At 38.5% G+C, this 21,902-nt stretch overlaps 1 protein-coding gene across 1 annotated transcript in view; it reads left to right on the top strand.

Moving 5' to 3' along the window:
• The window catches only part of NOX4 (NADPH oxidase 4), a 149,353-nt gene that overhangs the window by 95,514 nt on the left and 31,937 nt on the right, over nt 1-21,902 (top strand). Inside the window, exon 13 of the mRNA XM_006092917.3 lies at nt 10,331-10,412. Coding sequence (XP_006092979.1) covers nt 10,331-10,412 — 82 coding nt within the window. The remainder of the gene's footprint in view (nt 1-10,330; nt 10,413-21,902) is intronic.

The following is a 21,902-nucleotide window of genomic DNA, read 5'->3' on the forward strand; positions in this document are numbered from 1 at the left end:
TAGATCAATTTTGGTAAAATTGAGCGGATTTCACAGGGAATATGGTGGAGGATATGTGCCAAGTATAGGGTTTTTATGTTTATGTTTCTATCTCCTATTAAGGTTCTCATTCATTAATTAGCTCTGATTATGTATTAATTGTGCTCATTAGGTTCTCATCTTGAGTTGCAAGGGCGGGCTTGTTTTGTTTTTTTTTTCCTTGTATAAGACATGTATGACATTCTGTATTTTATATTTCTTTGACATTTACCTCAGTATTTATAGAAAAGGTAGTTTTCTATAACCAGAGCTGATTACTTTTTTTCTAGAATTGCAGTCCATTTTCATTTGAATTTTATCAACAGAAGATTTATCTATGTTTTTAAGAGGAAATGTTCTTGTTTTGCAACTAGATTTTCTGATTTATCTAAAATAGTATTGAGATCAAAAAGGACTAGTATGCATGCATATAAGCCTAACCAATGGACACAGACAACAGGGGGGTGAGGGCATGAGTATGGTGTTGAGGGGTCAATGGAGCGATAAGAGCACATATGTAATACCTTAATCAATAAAGAAAAAAATAATAAAATAGTATTAATTTGAATACTTTTGAGGTTGCTTTGAAAGCAATATTTTAAATAGCAACTATTGTTATTCAATACTGAATCACCATGGTGATAAAGAAAACATTCACTTGATTTAAACTTTTCAGAAAAGGAAAATGGATACTCTATATTTTTCGAGTTGGTTTAGATGTTCTTCACCAAGTCTGCCCTTTAATTCTTTGGCTTTTTATTTTTTGAAGTGATTTGTTTTTCTAAGATTAGTGTGCGTATTTCTTTTCCTAGCGAAAATAATACATTACATTTTGACAAACCATTAATTTCTTTGAATCCCTAGAATAGCTTTTCATTCCCTTTTCAAGTAATTTTGTAATTACATTCTAAATTCTTTTACAAGTAGCTGTAATGGCACTGCTATTCTTTTGTTGTGCTAACATTTCCTTGTGGTAAACAAGGCTGCCCTTGAGAATAAGTGTGTGGTAAAGAATAGGTACTTAAAAGTTTGTTGAAAGTGGATAAATGAAGGATGGTTTAATCAATAACATTTCCTTCTGCTCACAATTCTAGTCTGACTACTAATTTTAAATTCTCTGCCATAGATATTAATATACAGAAAACAGCAAAAATGTTAGCAAAATTATTCACTTCGTCTAGCACCATGTATCAGAAGGACTTCTTTTTTAGTTTCTTTCACTTTTTTAAAATAAAGCTTTGCTGATTCTTTTATTTTTAATTACCAATGTATCCAGGCAAAGTTGGTTGTTCTGTTCTTTTGGACTCTAGGAGTCTGCACATAGCACTTATTTATTTTTAGTGTGTGTATCTTTTGATAATGCATATGTTCTTTCCTGGAGTTTTAGCATATTAAGGACCTAACTTGGTATCTGATATTTAGTACAAGATCAATAAATATTTGCTGAAAAAATAAATTTTAAGACGTGCATATTTTGTTTATATATTTATATAGTATTTCCTAAATGTTATGAAGAAAATTAATTTGTACCTTCTGTTTTAATTTCTGTGTGTGTGTGTGTGTGTGTGTGTGTGTTTCTGCATGAGTGTTGTGTCCTCCTCAGCAGGTAGAGGAGCAGACAGCCATAATGTAGAGACTGTGAGTCACAAGTACCATTGAAGATATTTTATGTTTGTGATAATATACTATACACATCTATCTTTTTAAAAAATATTCTTTATTGATTTCAGAGAGGAAGGGAGAGAGAAAGAACATCAATGATGAGAGAGAACCATTGATCATCTGCCTCCTGCATGCCTCCTACTGGGGATGGAGCCTGCAACCCAGGCATGTGCCCTGACCAGGAATCAAATCGTGACCTTTTGTTTATAGGTCTACATTCAGCCACTGAGCCACACCGGTTGGGCTATAACAAATCTATCTTTTAAAAAATTCTTACTCTTAAATAAGCACTATAAAATACAAACAAGACCCTGACCGGTTTGGCCAGTGGATAGAGCGTCGGCCTGCGGACTCAAGGGTCCTGGGTTCGATTCCGGTCAAGGGCATGTACCTTGGTTGTGGGCACATCCCCAGTAGGGGGTGTGCAAGAGGCAGCTGATCAATGTTTCTCTCGCATCGATGTTTCTAACTCTCTATCCCTCTCCCTTCCTCTCTGTAAAAAATCAATAAAATATATTTTTTAAAAAATACAAACAAGATATCAATAAAACAAAAGTTAATGCCTTTTTTCTTTTTTTAATTATATTTTTATTGACTTCAGAGAGGAAGGGAGAGGGAGAGAGAGAAACATCAATGATGAGAGGGAATCATTGATTGGCTACCTCCTGCACACCCCCTACTGGGGATCAAGCCCACAACCTGGGCATGTACCCTTGACCAGAATCAAACCTGGGACCCTTCAGTCCGCAGGCTCTATCCACTGAGGCAAATCGGCCAGGGCCCTTTTTTCTTTTCATCTGAAATCCTTAGACATATTTACTCTTTACTCTTTGGTGCATATGCTTATAGACTTCTTAGATAATTGTAGATGAAGTTATCTAACATCCTAGAGAGACTGGAATGCTGAAGAGAATTTTATGACAGCTTGTCAACCCCTTAGCTAAATTCTCATGAAGAATTCTTTCACTGCAGCTTTGAGAAATATATTAATGACAGGCATTCTGGAACTCTGGAAAAGCTCGTGGTGGCTGATTGTGGCTGAGAATGACAAGTGAAAGAGGCCATCGCTGAAGCGGGCTCCTTGAATGCAGTGGAGAAGATGAGGTTTCTGATAGGCAGGGGCTAAGAGGCAGCATTTAATTGATAGAGTTGAGATGGGTGTGGTTACCATAATGGGCAGCATGGCTGAAACAGTTATCAGAATGGATTGATGTGTAGAGACCTTTGGTGTTGACTGACAGACCATGGTGTCCTTAGGATTCAAATAGGTGGATGACCTCCTAAGTTATAATTTAATTTGTACAAATGAAAAGAAAACTCTAGGGTTAGCAGATAGAGGCATGACCTGAATCATCTCAATAGAGAGTCACAGCCCTTTATCCATTTCCCAGACTTGAGTCAGTTCATAGATCTGAACCCCTTTAATAAAGGGATCGGACCTAAACGGGCAGTCAGACATCCCTCTCACAATCCAGGACTGCTAGCTCCCAACCACTTGCCTGCCTGCCTGCCTGATTGCCCCTAACTGCTTCTCCCTGACAGCCTGATCACCCCCTAACCATCTCCTGCCAGCCTGATTGATGCCTAACTGCTCCCCTGCCAGCCCGATTGCCCCTAACTGCCCTCCCCTGCTACCTGGTTGCCCCTAACTGCCCTCCCCTCCTGGCCTGGTCACTCCCAACTACCCTCTCCTACAGGCCTGGTTGCCCCCAATTGCCCTCCCCTGCAGGCCTGGTCGCCCCCAACTGCCCTCCCCTGCCAGCCATCTTGTGGTGGCCATCTTTGACCACATGGGGGCAGCCATCTTGCATGTTTGAGTGATGGTCAATTTGCATATTACCTCTTTATTATATAGGATTTTTCTTAATTTATATTTGTTGTTTTGTACTTTTAGGTAGAAAGGAATATTTTCCATGTTTTATTGTTAGTCTTAAATTGACTTCTTTATCCATGCCATTGTTTCTTCTTTAACCCTAATAGTTACACCCTATTCTTTTGTATTTGTATAAAAATTATTAATGTGTATGTGTTCAGAGACCTCACCCCCAGCCTTTACCAGCTTACTCTCCTCCATAATATTACCTTTCTTAAAGAAAAGAATGTCTTTTGGAACTATTTTGGGGTTTTTGTGATACAATAAGGGATGGGTAGAAAATAACTAAAAGGAGAAGTGAGAAAGAGGAATTTTTATTTCTTTAAAATTAAGTCTAGTTCCTTCTGGATTTAATTTTAAAGAAAGAAAGAACAGGGAATTGAGTTAGAGAGGAAAGCGAAAAAAAGAAATAAAACAGGTACCTGTCCCTTACTAACTGGAGAATATAAGCTAGAGACTGTAGGAGAGTAAAAGCTGCATTTCAGTTGAGAATGCTGAGATACACAGGGCATGGTGCAACTGGCTAGTACACCTCGTGGACCTGCAGTGATACTAACTTATTTTTCCCCCATTGGCCCAGACTAAATGCTGTTACTTGTACAAAGGGATCTATGTCTGAGAGCATTTCATTTTAACAATGAGCACCTGTTTTTTCAACAAAGGTATTACTTACATTACCTCTGAAAATGGGTGGGAAAGAAATGGTTTATTCTGACATAACTATGTGCACATGAATCTCACCTAATAGTAGCTGAGAACATGATAGATACTCTACATACAGGTTGGGTTCCTCAAAAACTGACTTTGAGAAGTAATGTACTGGTAAGTGAATGTAAAATGCATATTAGGTCTCAACACCTATGGAGGGAAGAGGTAGGAAGGAAGACTGGATGGAGGAAGGTGTTGAACAGCCAGGCAGGCTCTACAAAGCCTGGACCAAACTGGTAGGAAGCTCTGGAGCAAATATTGCCCATCAGAGTTGCCTGCAAGGAGCTAAAATACCCTGCCTTGTTCAGCCACTGGATAGGAGCCTTTCTTGGAAAGGTATGTTTTCCCAAGCACCTGAGGCGGACCCTGATGTAGCTGACAGCCACAGCCCACCTGCTTACTGCACTCCCCACAGCTGGTCAAGTACTTAATTGAAGTAGAATTTCGGGGTGGGGGGAGGGTTCTCCTCTATATCAACCATAGCACCCCCAGCATATTTTATTAATAACATTTGATTAAAAAATTAAATTCTGAGACGAATACTAAATTAAGCAGGTTGCTAAAAAGCATAAACCAGAAATGTCCCAGGAAAACCAAGATATAGGACCACCCTCCCTCCATAACAGTGACTTTGGCAAGATTCCCTTCCTGTCCTTAAGCATATTGTTCTTCAAGGGATTCAAAGTTGCAATGATCACTGAACTCATCTGACTCATTTGTCAATTGAAAAAAAAAAGGAATTAAGAACAGAGATGGAAAGTTGGTAGAGGATTCACTTTCTGACATCCAATTTGATATTTTCTATTGTAACCTGTTGCTTCTAAGTACTACAGACTGTATGAGTAAAGAAAGATTTGTTCTTTGGTAGATCCTTTCTCATGCGTACTCACTTATAACACTGCCTGTATTATGAGATAACTGTGTTTCTTGTAAAATCATATAAATATTATGGTGTAATCATTTACTGATCTTGTTTTAGTTTTCAGTTTAAGTATAGAAATAGTGTCTTGTTTTTTTGGCAACATTTATTCTGTAGCTCCCTATGTTACATTATACTAGTCATTGTAAAACCTAAGGTTAAGTCTCTAATGGGTCTGCTTCAGGTCCCTCAAGGATTTCGTTTTGGTGCTTTTTGAAAAAGAATTAAAACTTGCAAATTTAGTACAATATGAGCAGTAAGAGGAAGAGAAGAAACTTTGTATCTATTAATAAAAATGCCAAGAACTTCTTTTTATTTATTTTTTTAGAGCAATGTTGTCACTCTAAATAGAGTTGCTATCTGATTTTCTTTACTTGCCCATTATAATCTGGTATTCAAGAAGTTAGAATACTCATTTTCATGTGGAGAGGCAAAGGTAAGGATTTACCTGGGAGGAAAAAATGACTAGGAGTTGGTAAAACCTTGAGTTCCTCCAGCAAACAATTTCTTAGGTTTTTGTTAAAGGTATTAATTAGGTGGCTGTGATCATGTATCTAGACATAAAGGACTTTTAGATTATAAAAGAATAGCATAATCAGCATCACCTTTATATATCTATTCTGTATTTAACTTTTTCTTTCTTCCTTTTTTTTATAGTGGTAGCAAGAAGATTTTATTTTATTCTCAGCCCAGGAATATATTTGCATACCTTTTTGTCATGTTATGCAAATCCTTATCTCATTTGCTACAATCTGAATATTGAGGAGGATTACAGCTGGGCTATTTTCCACAAAGGGAAAATAAAGAACTTGTCACAGTAAATGTGCAAAACCGTTGGATTAAAACTGGAGAGCATTTTATTTTCCTTGCCTTTGTTTTTAAATAATTAAGTCTAATGTCTCACAATTGATTGTTCAGAGAACCCAAATTCATGTAATTGTGTGCAATATGTTAACCAGTTCTGGTAGCCTCAGAGTCTTTTTGTTGATTGAATGGGAGAACGGAAGAGTGGGTGAAAGTCTACCAAAGCTTGTGTTCATTAAGATATATTTCCTACTGTTAGAAAATCCTGTTCAGACATTTATCACATCATTAATCAGCTCATCAGAATATCACTATGTAGAAAATCCTCTCCTTCATTCAGTGGCTTTAATGACATTGTTTTAAGAAGCCCTGTTAATAGACCTAGCCCTAGTATTTGGATAACTACCATTTTCTTAAGGATTAGACTTTGGACTTAACAAGAAATAAAATCCTCTGGTTGACATTTTGCTTAAGAGGACAGTATTATTTTAAGAGTTTTGCTACTTAACAAATGAAGCAGCAGTTTACTTAGCTGTTTTTCCTATGACCAAATAAAGAACAGGATACTAATTAGTTAATAGGCATAATCTGGGAAACTAAAGAAGGATTAATGTAAGAATTATGAACAATTTTAATTTACTTGGATTTTTTAAGAACAATTTTAATCATTTACTTTTATTCTTGAGATATGAGATAGAGTTAACTCTTCACATTTAAGAATTTATTAATATAATAAAAATAGAAATTTTTAAAAGAATATAATTTTCAGGTAGAGAAATTTGAAAACATGTATTCGCAAAAATATATGCACCCCTATGTTCATTGCAACATCATTCACCATGGCCAAGACATGGAGACAACCAAAATGTTCTTCAGTAGAGTACTGGATAAAGAAGATGTGGTACATATATACAGTGGGATAATAATCAGTCATAAGAAAAAATACTGCCATTTGAGCCCTAGCCAGTTTGGCTCAGTGGATAGAACTTCGGCCTGCAGACTGAAGGGTCCCAGGTTCGACCCTTGGTTGCAGGCTCCTCCCAGACCAGGGCCCTTGTCAGGGCACAAGCAGGAGACAACCAGTCAATGTGTTTCTCTCACATTGACATTTCTCTCTGTCTCTCTCTCTCTCTTCCACTCTCTAAAAATCAATGGAAAAATATCCTCTGGTGAGGATTAAAAAAGAAAAGAAAAGAAATACTGCCACTGAACCCTATCTGGTTTGGCTCAGTGGATAGAGCGTCAGCCTGCAGACTGAAAGGTCCTGGGTTCAAGTCCGGTCAAGGGCACATGCCCCAGTAGCAGGCTCTTTGTGTATGTGGGGGGAGTTGTTTGTTTGTTTGTCTTATTTTGTTTTGTTTTAGTTATCTTCAGAGATTTTCTTCCAGATTTATAATCAAATGTACTTTGTGGTTATATAAATAGGGAATAACCTATAGCTATATTATATTATAGTTGTTTTCATTAAGAATTCTGTTTTTTCTTTGCATTAAAATCAGTTTGGGAATCACGCAGTAATATTTTAATTCATGTTTATTATTTGCACTGAAGGATATATCATATTCAATATAGCCATTTGAGCAGAATCTTTATAAAGTTCATCATGTTTGATGTTGGGTAATGGGCTTTATTCTATAAGACTAAAAAAAGGGACAAATGGAAGGGAATAAGGAGAAGGAGAAATACTACAAATAATTCATTTAATGAAAAGCTACATAAATTGGAAGTTAGACTGAAAAGCAAGGGTAGTATCATCAGAAGAATTACTAGACATTTCATTGAAATGAACTTTAATTCTGTTGATTAAAAATTGCAGTATATCAGTCAACAATGTAGCTTAATTTTTTAAAAATATGAACTCAAATTAAAGAATAAGTATACTCAAAAGAGAAAAAAATAAATTGTGTTTTCATGTGAACTGGGGATTAAAACCACCTGTTTTAGACTTTTTTAGTTCTTCCCTAAGTGTTTTATAACAACTGTCGGAGTGGTGAAAACACAAAGAACAGTAGAAGTGAGCTAAATATCTGATTCAGCATGTTTTAATAAAAATCCACATCCTGCTTCTCAGCCATACTTTGTAGCCATGATGCTCACAAATGCGTAACATGTAACTATTCAGTAACTGGGAAATGGCGAATGTCCTCAAGTGTAGATTTTCAGTATTTTGTGGAAATTGCTCACCTTCAGGGAGTGACAGATTGACTGAAGCCTGGAGTTCCAGTGTTACGCTCTGTCTCAGCCTGATGTTGTGATTATCACAGCTGAAATACAGGTCTCCTTGCTTCTCATGGTTGATAGCATCTGGGCTCTTGTAAAGGCACTGTGATTAACCGTGGCATACAGTTTTCTGTATGCAGCAAAAAGTGGAAATTGTAAATATTCTTTCAGTGAACACTTATCTAGCACCTTAATGTGAATGCAACAGATAATGTTCCATATTCTGGTGACACTGTACCATAGATACTAGAATATGTATCTACCATATAACAATAAAAATGTAGTGTGATAAATTCTGTAAGAGTGTAAGCACAGAGTATACTAGGAGTAGAGTAGGGACATCTATTCCAGATATGGTAGGAGAGGAAGAAAGCCGGGATCAGGGAAGCCTCCCATTAGGAATGCCTCTAGAGGTAATGAATAGCTCTAGTCCTAGATACATGGGATCTGTAGTAGAATGGTAGATTACACAGAGCAGATAACTGTACAGTCTAACTAGATCTAAGGTAGGACTGGGATTCTTCCTTTCTCTGCTTTGCCTTCTCTTTCTTTCTCATTTTCTTTTTCCTTCCCTTCCTCCTTATCCCACTCTTCTCTCTTCCTTCCTCCCTCCCTCCCTGCTTTTTTCTCTTCCTCCCTCTCTCTTAACCTCCCCCTCCTCCCTTCATTACCAACTGCATAAGGACAGAATTTTATTCATCAAGCTAGAAGCCCAGTGCAAGAAATCGCACAGCCTCACCCACATGCGCCGGTCTTTGGTTGTTATGGTATTAAGGCCACAGGCCTTTTATAATATAGATTCTTGGTTCATGGGCTAATATTATCATTGGACAGTTCCTGGCTTTCATTCACTTATTCATTCACTCATTCATGATGCTACACTTAATACATGCGAAATATTAATAGTTACACCTTTGCTTTTTTATTTAATCCCCTTACTCCGCCTAAAAGGTAGCTATTATCCTGAGTTGTGTATATCATCCCTTTTATCATTGGTTTGTTTGTGTGTTTTTTCATATATAACGTACGTAAACAATACATTGCTTAGTTGTTGTTTATTTAACTCAACAGAAGAATGATATTCTTCTATATATGTATTCTGTTGCTATTTTCCACTCAACAGCATACTAATATGATTCACTATGTTTTTATTTGTAACTGATTTCATTCAGTTTTATTTCAATTAATATTCCATTGTGTGAATATACCACAGATTGTCCATTCTCCTGACAATGGGCAGTTCAGTTGTTTATATTGTGCAGTTGTGAACAGTGTCTGCTATGAACATTTTTACTTGCTGCCTAAGACATATCTGAAGGTTTCTTCAGAGTTTCTATCTGGGAATGGAAATATTGGCTCATAGTGTGTGCAAGGGTTAAACTTAAAAGATAATGCCAAATCGTTTTTCCAAAGCTATTGGGCCAACTTGCATTCCCACCAGAAGCATAGAAAGCTCACATTGATCTATATTTTTTCTAACACTTGGTCTTGTGAGATTAATGTCTGTCAATTCCATGCCATGTAACGTGAATGCTATCTAATGGTGTGTGATTTTGGTTTGCATTTCACAGGTTACTAATGAGATTGTGCATCTCTTGGTATATTTATTGGTCATGTCTATTTTATCTAATCTTTCAATTATAAGATTTTATTGGTCTATACTAGTAAATACTTGAAAGCTCACATTGATCTATATTTTAAATATATATTTTATTGATTTTCACAGAGAGGAAGGGAGAGGGATAGAGAGCTAGAAACATCGATCAGCTGCCTCCTGCACACCCCCTCCTGGGGATGTGCCCGCAACCAAGGTACATGCCCTTGACCGGAATCGAACCCGGGACCCTTCAGTCCGCAGGCCGACGCTCTATCCACTGAGCCAAACCGGTTTCGGAAATACTTGATATTTTCATATTCGCAGTTGTGGTATCTTAATCATAAAAAGATACATAATCATTAAAGTGAAATAGATATAATTTAGTAGTATAGAGATCAGTGAGTAAATTTCTAATAAAGGATGCACAGTCAAATAGTTAACAAATGTGAGAGAAGAGGAAATAATTCTATTTTGAAATTATTTTCATGACATTTTTTTTACAGCTTGGTGTTCATTTTTCTTTTGACAGAACGACTTCGAGATTTACTACTTCCTTCATCTAGTCAAGACTCTGAGATTCTGCCCTTCATTCAGTCTAGAAAATATCCCAAGTAAGCAATAGGAGTGACTGGGTATTGAAAAGGGAGTGGGCAAGTAAGTAATGGGAGAGATTTGGGAGGACAAAGACAAAATGTGTTCTTTCTTAAGATTTCTGAAAAAGCCAGAATAACTTAGCCTAACTAATTTGGGCATCTTTTGCAATATAATGTCCCAGGCTCTGCACAGCTGGGTCAGAGAAAAAAAGACTCGCTTGCAAGTGCAGCCAGCTGTGGCTGGGAACTGTTGAGAGTGCAAACCAAACGGTCTGCGTCAGTGTCTGGCCGTGTGTTTCTCTTTGCTTGGTGCTGTATCAACAGACACAGACACTCTGAGTGTCCGTCTGGTTTCCTGTTTCTATTCTTTAAAAATGCAAGGGTTTATTCATATGGTATAAGTGGTTTTCACATACCCATGTGCTAGATGTGATTTTAGCAATTTCCACAGATTCCTCTGTACTGTCTTTATAGTTATGAGAAGTGTTATCTCCTGGTCCTTTCTAAATGGGGGCAGACCTTGACTCTCTTAGATGCCACAGGTGTACTTATTTGGCTGAAGGAATAGTCCTTCATCTTTGCAGAGAATAAAGAGTTACCAGGGATTTTTGTTTTGTTTTCAATTAGGCATCCTCTTTCTAAAGGCTGGTAGATGCTGCTATCTTGATGCTTCCTGGGGAAGCTCCAAGCTCCCTCTACTCTATGAATGTCTGACACTCTTTACTAGCTAGTATGCAAGAGGCTAAAGAATGAATAAACTAATATCGTAAATAAAAAAGAAAGGTCACCAAGTTAAAGAGCTAAAGCTTGGTTCACACATTTTTCATCAAAACTAATCACTATGCTAAATGATTCCTTCTTTGATCGATTGGGCAGTTTATTCAAGTAGTCACTGAATTTCTCTTTCTAGGGTAACTTTCCCCCCTAATAATTAGCTTTAATAATATTTACTTAACTCTCAAAACAAAAATAAATATAGAATTCAAATTATTTGTTCATTGTTTTATATATGAATCCCTATTTAATCTCTAGCAATAATCTTGCAATGCCCTTACAACACACAGGGACATACATGTGCCTGGATAGCCTGGTATTAATACATTCCTCTTCCATGTACATATTGACGGGGAGGAGGGAGGTGCCTGAAGTGACTGATGCATGTCTATCTTCATTTTTCCCCAAGGCTGTTATTTGCAGAGGCCAGTGATGCCTGCTTTTCTTCCTCTAGGCTACTGTCTGCCTGATACTGTTGCTTAAAGAGAGGAATCAAGTGGTTTCTCAGCTGGTGACCGGTTTGCTGCTATTTCCCTAGGTTTTCTTAGCTGCATGGCCTTACGTGTTTTCTTCTTGTTCTTAGGTTACTTTTTGGATAGTGATGTGATTCATTCTAATATTTAAGAGAGACACCATGTGACAATCTTTTGCCACTCTGTTCCTTGGGGTAGATATATTCTTTTTGGTTTCTGTGGATTAAAAGAATAAAAATCATCTATAGATGCCACACACACCATATTACAGCAGTTGAGAGTGTGGAATCTGAAGCAGACCGCCTCACCAGCGGATGTGACCTGAGACACCTTAACCCTCTGTGCCTCAGTTCCACTTGTGTGCAAAAGGGTGTTAACAAAGCCTACACTCAGGGGTGTTATGAAGATTAAATAAATTAAACAAAAAAAATACGTAAGCCCTAGCCGGCTTGGCTCGGTGGATAAAGCGTCAGCCTGCGGACTGAAGGGTCCCTGGTTCCATTCCGGCCAAGGGCACGTGCCTGGGTTGTGGGCTCGATCCCCAGTGGGGGCAAGCAGGAGGCAGCCGATCAATGATTCTCTCTCATCATTGATGTTTCTATCTCTCTCTCTTTCTCCCTTTCTCTCTGAAATCAATAAATATATTTTTAAAAAATTTAAAAAAATACTTAAAACCCAGTTTACACATAGGAGTACTCCACTCTAACTGCAGGTTTTATTATTATTCATTTAAAATTGCATACAGAATTAACTAGGTTTGCCCATTTCCAGAATCTTAGGGAAATAGATTATTGACCCATCTTGGAGGATAGCTCTTATATCAGCATAACTTTTGTCAACCTGCCCTTATTAATACATAGGGAAGTTTGTTTATTCACTATTTCTAGATTATTACTAACACTAGTGTTTGGTGGCCATTTAACATTTTTATGAGGTTCAGTTCTCTAAAGCATCAAATGAAAGCATGCTAATTAAAGATTTCTGGGTCTGTAATATTTATATAAAAATCTTAAATTAAATAGAGTTTGTTTCTTTAAGTTATATAATATTAAACTTCACATCTTCCCATTGCACATTTAATGTCTAGTTTGGCAGTAGAATTTTAGAAGGTGTTAGTGGAAGAGAGGGGGGAAATAGAATTCTATTTGTGCTGTGCCCAGGGAGTGTTGCCTTGGTCCAGGGAAGGGCATGGGCATGGAAGCAATGCCCATGTGAAAATTGCTGGGGAAGGAGAAGAGAGAGCTATGGTAAGGGCCAATTAACAAATACAAGCGGGCAGGGATTTTTGTGTGTCTCATTCTAATTTAAACAAATTTTGGATTATTTATCCTTTTAAATATCCTCCTTTATTCCATTAATATTCACTCTCAAGTATACTATTCTCATTTATTCATTATTGAAGATAACTAAAAACAAAGGAACTTCATATTTTGTGACACACAAAAATTTCTGGAAAGCTGAACATTTAATCAAAGCGTTATTATTTGTTGCTTTTATCTCAGCACAGTATACCTATTTATTCTGAGATCTTTTCTATGAATATAGTTTTTCTTAATGAGAGATATGTTTTCAGAGCTAACACATGGGTGAAGAAGCAAGTTATTTGCCCTATGTTACGTAGTGTCACAGAGTGATATTCACAGAGCGTATTGTAGCCAGCCTTTCTGTGAGACTCACTTGACACTGGTTAATGTAGCTGTTGATGGGACTGTGGTAATTTGGATTGGGGTGGATTCTCTAGTTAGCATAGTATTTATAACCTAAAGCATCTTGTTACCAAGAGACACCTAATAGATAATGGCACCCAGTAAAAGGTAAAGGGTATTCTTTATTTAAAAAGGGGGAAAGATAAACAAGAATAAAAAGAGAAAATTAATCGTGAAGAACTAACTAGTTCTTGAAATGTATGTGTGTGCGCGCATGTGCACTCACCCACGTTTTAAGGGAAAGGCATTTAAAAACAAATGTTACATGCAATGGTGGTGGGAAACATTTTTCTAAAACATATTGTTCACTAATCACATTATTACTTTCGTGAACTTACACTTGACCCATTGCTAAAGCCAGGCACGTCCATTCTAATCAGCATGTAACTGAGGACAGCGTGACATGAAAATTCTCAGAGCATGAATAGGGGTGGCCATTCATGAGAGACAGAAAGAGACGGGTGATCTAAAAGAAGAAAATGCTGATCTATAAATTAGAGGGAAGAAATGGAGATAATGAATCTTAAGTTTTGTTGATCATTCCTTAGCTGGTGTCATTGCTAGTAACTTTGAAGGACTTAGGTTAAAATGCATTTAGACTAGAAGGTAGCTGCAAATACCCCTGTCCTTGGAGATGTAAAATGGTTGAGGACATTTGGCATACTTTTAATCACAAATGACTTCCAATCATTTTAGCAGTTAGGCCAACAAAACATGATCCATTCACTCTGGAAAGTTTAAACATCGTGTGTATAAAAATACTGGGAGATCAACCAAAGGACTTGTATGCATGCATATAAGCCTAACCAATGGACACAGACAACAGTGGGTGAGGGCATGAGTGTGGGGGAGTAATGGGGAGATAAGGACACATATGTAATACCTTAATCAATAAAGAAATTAAAAGTAAAAAAATAAAAATAAAAATATGGTGAAAATACAGGAATAAAATGTTGCATATCTCTGTTTGGTTCTCATAAAGATCAAGTTGTCTTTATGCTTAGTGTCAGGACTGTTTAGAGAGAGGAATATTATTTAGGACAAATTCAGAGCTGTTCCTGTTTGGCTTGGTTTGACACCAAAGAACAACCTTGATTTCTTGAGCAATAAAAGCAGTGTCTTAACCCAATGTCCTTTCCAATGGGCTGCTTAAAATAGGCTTTCAACAGTGATGTTGGGCAATATGCTTAAACTGAAGAGCCTCAAATGACCTTCCCCAATTTCATCTATTCTTCAGTTTATCTTCCTTTTTTCCTCAAAGAAAGTTTTGAGTTCCTCTTCTTCTAAACAACCATCCCTCTTCAATAATTTTTGTTCAATCTCATGTCTACAGTACTAGTATATTTGAACTAAGTTATCTCCATTCATAGTAAAAATAATGGCACTTAATGAAAACTTTTACATGCCAAGAATTGTGTTAAATGCTTTACATGCATTATTCTATTTAATCCTTACCATTTCCCTATGAGTTAGGGAGTACTATTTCCCCAATGTTCAAATTTTACATATTAGGGAACGGGATCTAAGTGGATTAAGTACCTTATTCAAAATCCCATTGAAGAGCTGGATCTCACACCCAGGTCTCTTTGGCCCCCAAATTATACTTAATTGTTCTATACTACTTCTCATTTATTCATTTATTCATCTGTTCATCCATTCTTCAGGCATTTGTTGAATAATTACTGTGAACCAGAAGCAGTCACAATTACTGAGAATCTATAATAATAAAAAGTATAATATGCTAATTAGACCAGACATCCTTCTGGACCAAGCCGGGGCTGTGAGGGCCAAGCCCTTTGCATGAATTTCGTGCATTGGGCCTCTAGTATTAAAATGGTTAGGACATAGTGTGTGGTTTTGAGGGGCCTGAAGTTATGGGGTGGGGGGAAGCAGAATCAGAATTAAATGGAGAAATTAATTATAGCAATGTGATAAGATGTGCTCATTTTAAGAAATGTACTAAATTTAATGAGAGAAGAAAATAGAAAGTGCCTTCCTGTGTAGTTTATTCATATGAAGTTGAATTCCCCCTAAGTAAAATCTTGAAAGGTGCTATGTATGAAACCAGATGAAGAGGCTTTTTAGATGGAGCAAGGAGCATAATAGCATGAGGAGCCATGGAAGTGCATGGTTCATTGAGACATCACCTTCCTATGGCTGAAAAACTATGTGTCTGTACATGCACAAACATATATTCAAGGAGATGTATAGGAGAAATGAGGGCAGGGACTATTGTATGTCATTTAAAGTAGCTTAGACTTTATTGTGGAATAATGGATAGCAATGAAATAATTTTAAGCAAATGAGCAAAATAATTAGATTTGCATTTTCATGATTTATCATGGAGCCAGATAGGGACATACATCAATACATGGGGCCAGCACACTAGCTAGTTGACAATTTCATACTCAGGAGGGAAGTGGTAATAGTAAGAAGGAGAGCAGATAGATGTCTGAGAATGTTAGGAGGCACAATAATGTGAAGATTATTGAACAAGAGGAAGAGGGAGAATGAATGGGATGAAAAGGAGAGGGGAGGGAGGGAAAGAGGATAGCATGCAAGGAAAAAGTTCAAGGAAGGAGTTCAAGGTTTTTCACTTAGGTTGCATCAGCTTACTGGCCCCATGACTGGGAACAAGTGGCAAGTCTCTCTCAGCATCACTTTTTCTGTATTTCAAATGGAGATAAAAGTAGTAGTATGGGAAAAACTCCCCGTCTCTCCTTTATTCCTACATACAATACTCTGACACCAGATTTGAGGGTGTGTGTTTTTCCACACCAACCAATTATTTGATACCAGCTGGGTATCCTGCAATTTAATTTAATTCTGAGACTAACTGGAGTTAGCGCAGACTCCACAGGTTAAGAGCTCAGCATTTTAACCCTAAGTCCTTCAAACAAAAAACTCAAAATCTGCCAAAACTGAGCACTGCTGCAATGTAAGGATTTTGACTCAGACATATGATAAGTGAAGGAACTCTTAGTGCATGCAATCAAGATGCCTCAGTATTGACAGAACTCATTCTAGGCTCAGATGAGAACTGCTTCAAGGATAAAGCCAAGATGAGCCAGCCTATAATGGCATGGTCAGGAAGCTGACATCTCAAAATAAGCTGAGGAAGTAAACACTTTCTAGGACAGCGGTTCTCAACCTGTGGGTCACAACCCTTTGGGGGTCGAACGACCCTTTCACAGGGGTCGCCTAAGACCATCGGAAAACACATATATAATTACATATTGTTTTTGTGATTAATCACTATGCTTTGATTATGTTCAATTTGAAACAATGAAAATACATCCTGCATATCAGATATTTACATTACGATTCATAACAGTAGCAAAATTACAGTTATGAAGTAGCAATGGAAATAATTTTATGGTTGGGGGTCACCACAACATGAGGAACTGTATTAAAGGGTCACGGCATCAGGAAGGTTGAGAACCACTGTTCTAGGAGATAAGCATGTGTGATGCTCCATCCAGTGCCTTTGAGAGCTATTTACCTTCCTTGTTCTGTCTGTCCTACAATCTCAGCTGTCATGCATCAGATGTTTCTCACTTTTTGGTATTATTGTTTTTCTGCTTTGACTCAGAGATTGTCTATCAGTTGAGAAAGTGGCCCTAAGTTCTCTCTTTGTTAAAAATCTTAAAGTCCCATTTTAATGGTCTTGGATAGAAACGCCTCCTTTTTGCATCAAGTAAGTTGTAGCTTCTCAACAACGTCCTTAGCTCTAGACAAGCGAGATGTTATAAGAGTTAAACGGTAATTTTAGAAATAATGTATGAACTCTATAGCTTGAATGACTATTAGAGTAGCTGTTAAAAGCCTGTCTTATATTACATTTACCAATTTATAATGGTTAAGATAGTATAATTTTGATAATATGTCTGTTTTATAGGAATTCCTTGCCAAAGAGTTGTTGTCCCTACAGACCCTAAGTAATTCATGGCTTCTGTTTATAAGACCTTGATTGAATGAGTCAGAAATCCAAGAAACAAACATCAATTATAGCGTTTTTCCAAACAATGTTGCTTTTATTTATGCACGAGGTTGCCTTAAGTAATGATCAAACATTAATTACAGAGATTTCTTAGCACTCTTCTGGTGAATTTTCCTTTCTTAAGTTGTTCCTAAAATCCAAACAGTGTGGACTGCTACCTCCCACCTCCCACCAAGTGAATTCAAAAAATGTGAAGGGTTTACCCTGATCACCATATTTAAAATCACCACCTCTGCCAGCTCACTCCCTGCCAGGCCTCCTTACTTGCTGTACCACAACATCAGTGTCACTCGGGATATTTTTAGAATTACTGATTCTCAGACTAATGGACTCAGAAAACCTGGGGTTGGGGCCCAGCACTCTGTGTTTTAACAAGCCCTCCAGGAAATTCTGATGCGTACCAGCATGTGAGGACCACCAGTGAAGGGTAGAAACATTTTGAAGACTCTCAGACTTTTGAACTCCACCCTTTCTTCTTGTTGTGTTTATTGATATGATTATCATCTGGGAATGGGATGGTTTAAGACTGAAATGCCACCCTCTCTGGGGGAACAGTTAATTACATTCATCTTTTCCAGAGATGAAGAAAGACTTGTTGTGAAGGATAATCTTGAACCCTTCCAGCCTGCAAAGCAGGGTTTTCCAGGAGTTCTTGACACAATGTACCGTTTTCAGATTTTTTTTGTTATTTTCCAAGGTGTGTTATTTCTAACCAAAATAATGTGTAATTGACTGTAATGGTTAATATGTGATTTTTTTATGGACATGAGCTTTGGAGTTAGATGCACATAAATTTAACAATAGTCTTTCCCCTTAATAGAAAGGTGGCTTTGAGCAAATTACTTAACATATTTCAGTTTTAGTTTCCACTTCAGTAAAAAGGAGGTTAAACCTTTTTGAGAAAGTTTTTGTGTGGATTAGGAGTGAAAATGTATACAGAACATTTAGTATAGGCCCTGGATTAAATTTTCAGTAAAGAGTTTCAATTTTTCTTATATCTCATTTTAGGTTTTGGAGGTAAGAGTCTAAGGTAGTTTTTGATTTTTTTTAAAAAAAAATTAGAACTTTTTTTAAGTCCAAGCTACTTAGATAAAGATAAGGATAAATAATTCTTCCAAAAAAATGTGCATTTATATCAGCATTAAATGGATGTAAATTATAAAGCTTTATTATTAATAATATCAAACATTTATCAAGTGCTTACTGTGTAACATAGGTACTATGTTAAAAGCTTATCAAATGTATTAGCATTCAGTTACATAAAACAGAAACGTAGTAAAAATGATGGGAACTAATTTTTATCATGTAACTAAAGGTACCAAGATAAGTGACATGGTATTGGTAATGTCAGTATGCTACATCTGAGATGTCTTCAAGTCTCTGTTTTCCCTTTAATTATCTCAAGATGACCCCTTCACCATCACGTCCTTATTCCAGGCAGAAGAAAGGAGAGCAAAGGGCATAAAAGGTCCATGCAAACTGAGCCAACCTCCCTTTCAAGAAACTCTCATATCCCCAACCCAAACATCTACTTAATCTAATTAGTAAACATTGTCTTATTTTGGACATTTCTTACCTGTCTTCTATTTCAACCACTTTTTTTTCTTTTAATATTTAGTGATCATTTTTCTAGGATAGATATTCTTTGTGCTACTAATGCTGAAGGCATGGATTATGTGTGGTTTTATTTGTAGTTTTTGTTTGGAGGAAGATTCATATTCAAGTAGCAGACATTATCCCCCAGCATTTGAAATCACTAAATCATCACTTTTTTAAAGTCTCAACAAAGATAATATTCACGGAAAGCAAAAGGAAAATAGAGCAAAAAATCGCACCTTCTTATTAAATTTGTGGAGTTACCTGAAAAGATTCCTGAGAGCACAGCTTCTCAGACTAATGTGCATACGACTAACCTGAGATCTTAATAGAACACAGATTTAGATTCAGTGAGTCTGAGGTAGAGCCTACAATTCTGACTTTCTAATAAGTTCTCAGATAAAATTAATACTGTTGGCCCAAGAACCACACTTTTATAGGAACATACCCCATCATATTGGTACAAGCCTAATGAAAGGCTTTTCATTCCCTTCAAGGACATTTGTCACCAGGGAAGAGAGAAGTACTCAGCATCTTAAGCAGAAAACAAGAGAGTAGATAAAAGAAATCTCTCTCCTCATAGTCACCTATCTTCATCTTACCTAATAATAGACGAACATGCAAATTGACCGTACATTCACTATGCCTTAAGCCACACCCACCAGCCAATCAGAGTGACTATATGCAAATTAACCCAACCAAGATAGCGGCCAGCAGCCACGGAGCTGGAGCAAGCAGGAGGCTTGGTTGCCCCAATGATGGAGGAAGCCAAGCTTCCCGGCTGGCTGTGAGCTCCACTCAAATCAACAAAGTTTCAATTATAGAAGGTAAATAAACCCCAGATACCTGCTTCCAGTCGCCATGGCCACAGAGCTGGAGCGAATACAAAACAAAAAAAGGAAAGGCTTGGAGCTTTGGTCGCTGGGGGGCTTGGTCAGTCTGAAAACAGCCATCAGCCACTCACCAGGCTGGCCAGGCACCCCAATGGGAATCCCCACCCTGAAGGGGGTTTGGGCAGCCTGAAAACGGCCCTCAGCCCCTCACCCAGGCTGACCAAAACCCCATGGGGTGAGGGTCCCCACTGGGGGGCTTGACCAGCCTGCAAAGAGCCATCAGCCCCTCACCCAGGCTGGCCAGGCACCCAAGCGGGATCCCCACCCTGATCCAGGACACCCTTCAGGGCAAACCAGCCAGCCCCCACCCGGGCACCAGGTCTATATCCTATATAATAAAAGGGTAATATGCAAACTGACCCTAACAGCAGAACGACTGGGAATGACTGCTCACTATGACACACACTGACCACCAGGGGGCAGATACTCAATGCAGGATCTGTCCCCTGGTGGTCAGTGTGCTCCCACAGGGGGAGCTCTGCTGAGCCACAAGCCAGGCTGATGGCTGCAAGCACAGAAGTGGTGGTGGGAGCCTCTCCCACCTCCTCAGCAGCACTAAGGATGTCCAACTGCAGCTTAGGTCTGCTCTCCGCTGGCAAGTGGACATCCCCCAAGGGCTGCCGGGCTGCCAGAGGGATGTCTGACTGACAGCTTGGGCCCGATCCCCTAGGGAGCAGGCCTAAGCCAGCAGGTGGGCATACTCTGAGGGGTCCCAGACTGCAAGAAGGAATAGGCCGGGCTGAGGGACCCCCCTGAGTGCACAAATTTTTGTTCACCGGGCCTCTAGTATATATATATATATATACACACACACACACACACACACACACACACACACATATATATATATTATTGATTTCAGAGAGGAAGGGAGAGGGAGAGAGAGAGATAGAAACATCAATGATGAGAGAGGATCATTGTTCGGCTGCCTCCTGCACACTCCTTACTGGGGATCTAGCCTGCAACCCATACATGTGCCCTTGGAAGGAATCTAACCTGGGACTCTTCAGTCCACAGGCTGATGCTCTATCCACTGAGGCAAACAAGATAGGGCAACCTATCTTTGATTACAAAGGAAAATCTGAAAGCACACCTTTCCTTTGCACTGAAAATCTTAGTTTATTTGCATTGAGTTACATTCTACATTGTTTTGTAGTGTTTATTTGTTCCATTCCACTTTTTTTTTCTCTTCCTCAACCTTCTCTGTCTCTTTTTCTTTTTTTTATTTTGTCTGTGAAGATGTGTAATAACGATCGAGACCATGGTCTGTTTCTTAATTAAGTTGAGCTCTCTAAACTAAAGGAAAAGAAATGGCAAAACAAAATATACTGGCATAAAGAAAGTTGGGGTTTGAAAGTTTGTGTAAGCTAAGACTAGCCAGCAATTAAGATAAAGACCTGCTATATATGCACTTGTTTGCAGGAGGAGAAGTTGCCATGTAGAGAAAGGGGGGAGGGGGGGCAGCTGGCGTGGTTCAGTGGTTGAGCGTCAGCCTATGAACCAGGAGGTCACGGTTACCGTGATTTCTGGTCAGGGCACATGCCCAAGTTGCTGGCTCGATCCCCAGTGTGGGTGTGCAGGAGACAGGCGATCAATGATTCTCTTATAATTGATGTTTCTATCTCTCTCTTCCTCTCTGAAATCAATATATATATATATATATCCTATATTATAAAGAGGTAGTATGCAAATTAACCCTCATGCCCTCACAAGATGGCTGCCTATGAACAGGCTGGCAGGGTGGTTAGTGAGGGATGACCAATGACTGAACAGCAGGCTGTGTGGGGCGACCAGGCCAGCAGGGGGTTAGTGAGGGACGACCAAATGACCGAACAGCAGTCTGCGTATGGTGACCAGGCCAGTGGGGGGCCATGAGGGGATGACTAGGCCAATAGGGGGGCCAGTTGGGGGAGACAGGCCGACGGGGGGGAGCAGTTTGGGGCGACCAGGGCCAGCAGGATGGGGCAGTTAGGGGCAACTAGGCTGATAAGGGGGGCAGTTGGGGCAACCAGGCCAGTGGGGTCAGTAAAAGGCAACCAAGGCCACGAAGGGGGGGCAGTTAGGGG

The sequence above is a fragment of the Myotis lucifugus genome, unplaced genomic scaffold, assembly GCF_000147115.1.
Source record: "Myotis lucifugus unplaced genomic scaffold, Myoluc2.0 scaffold_106, whole genome shotgun sequence".
Classification (NCBI taxonomy): Eukaryota; Metazoa; Chordata; class Mammalia; order Chiroptera; family Vespertilionidae; genus Myotis; species Myotis lucifugus.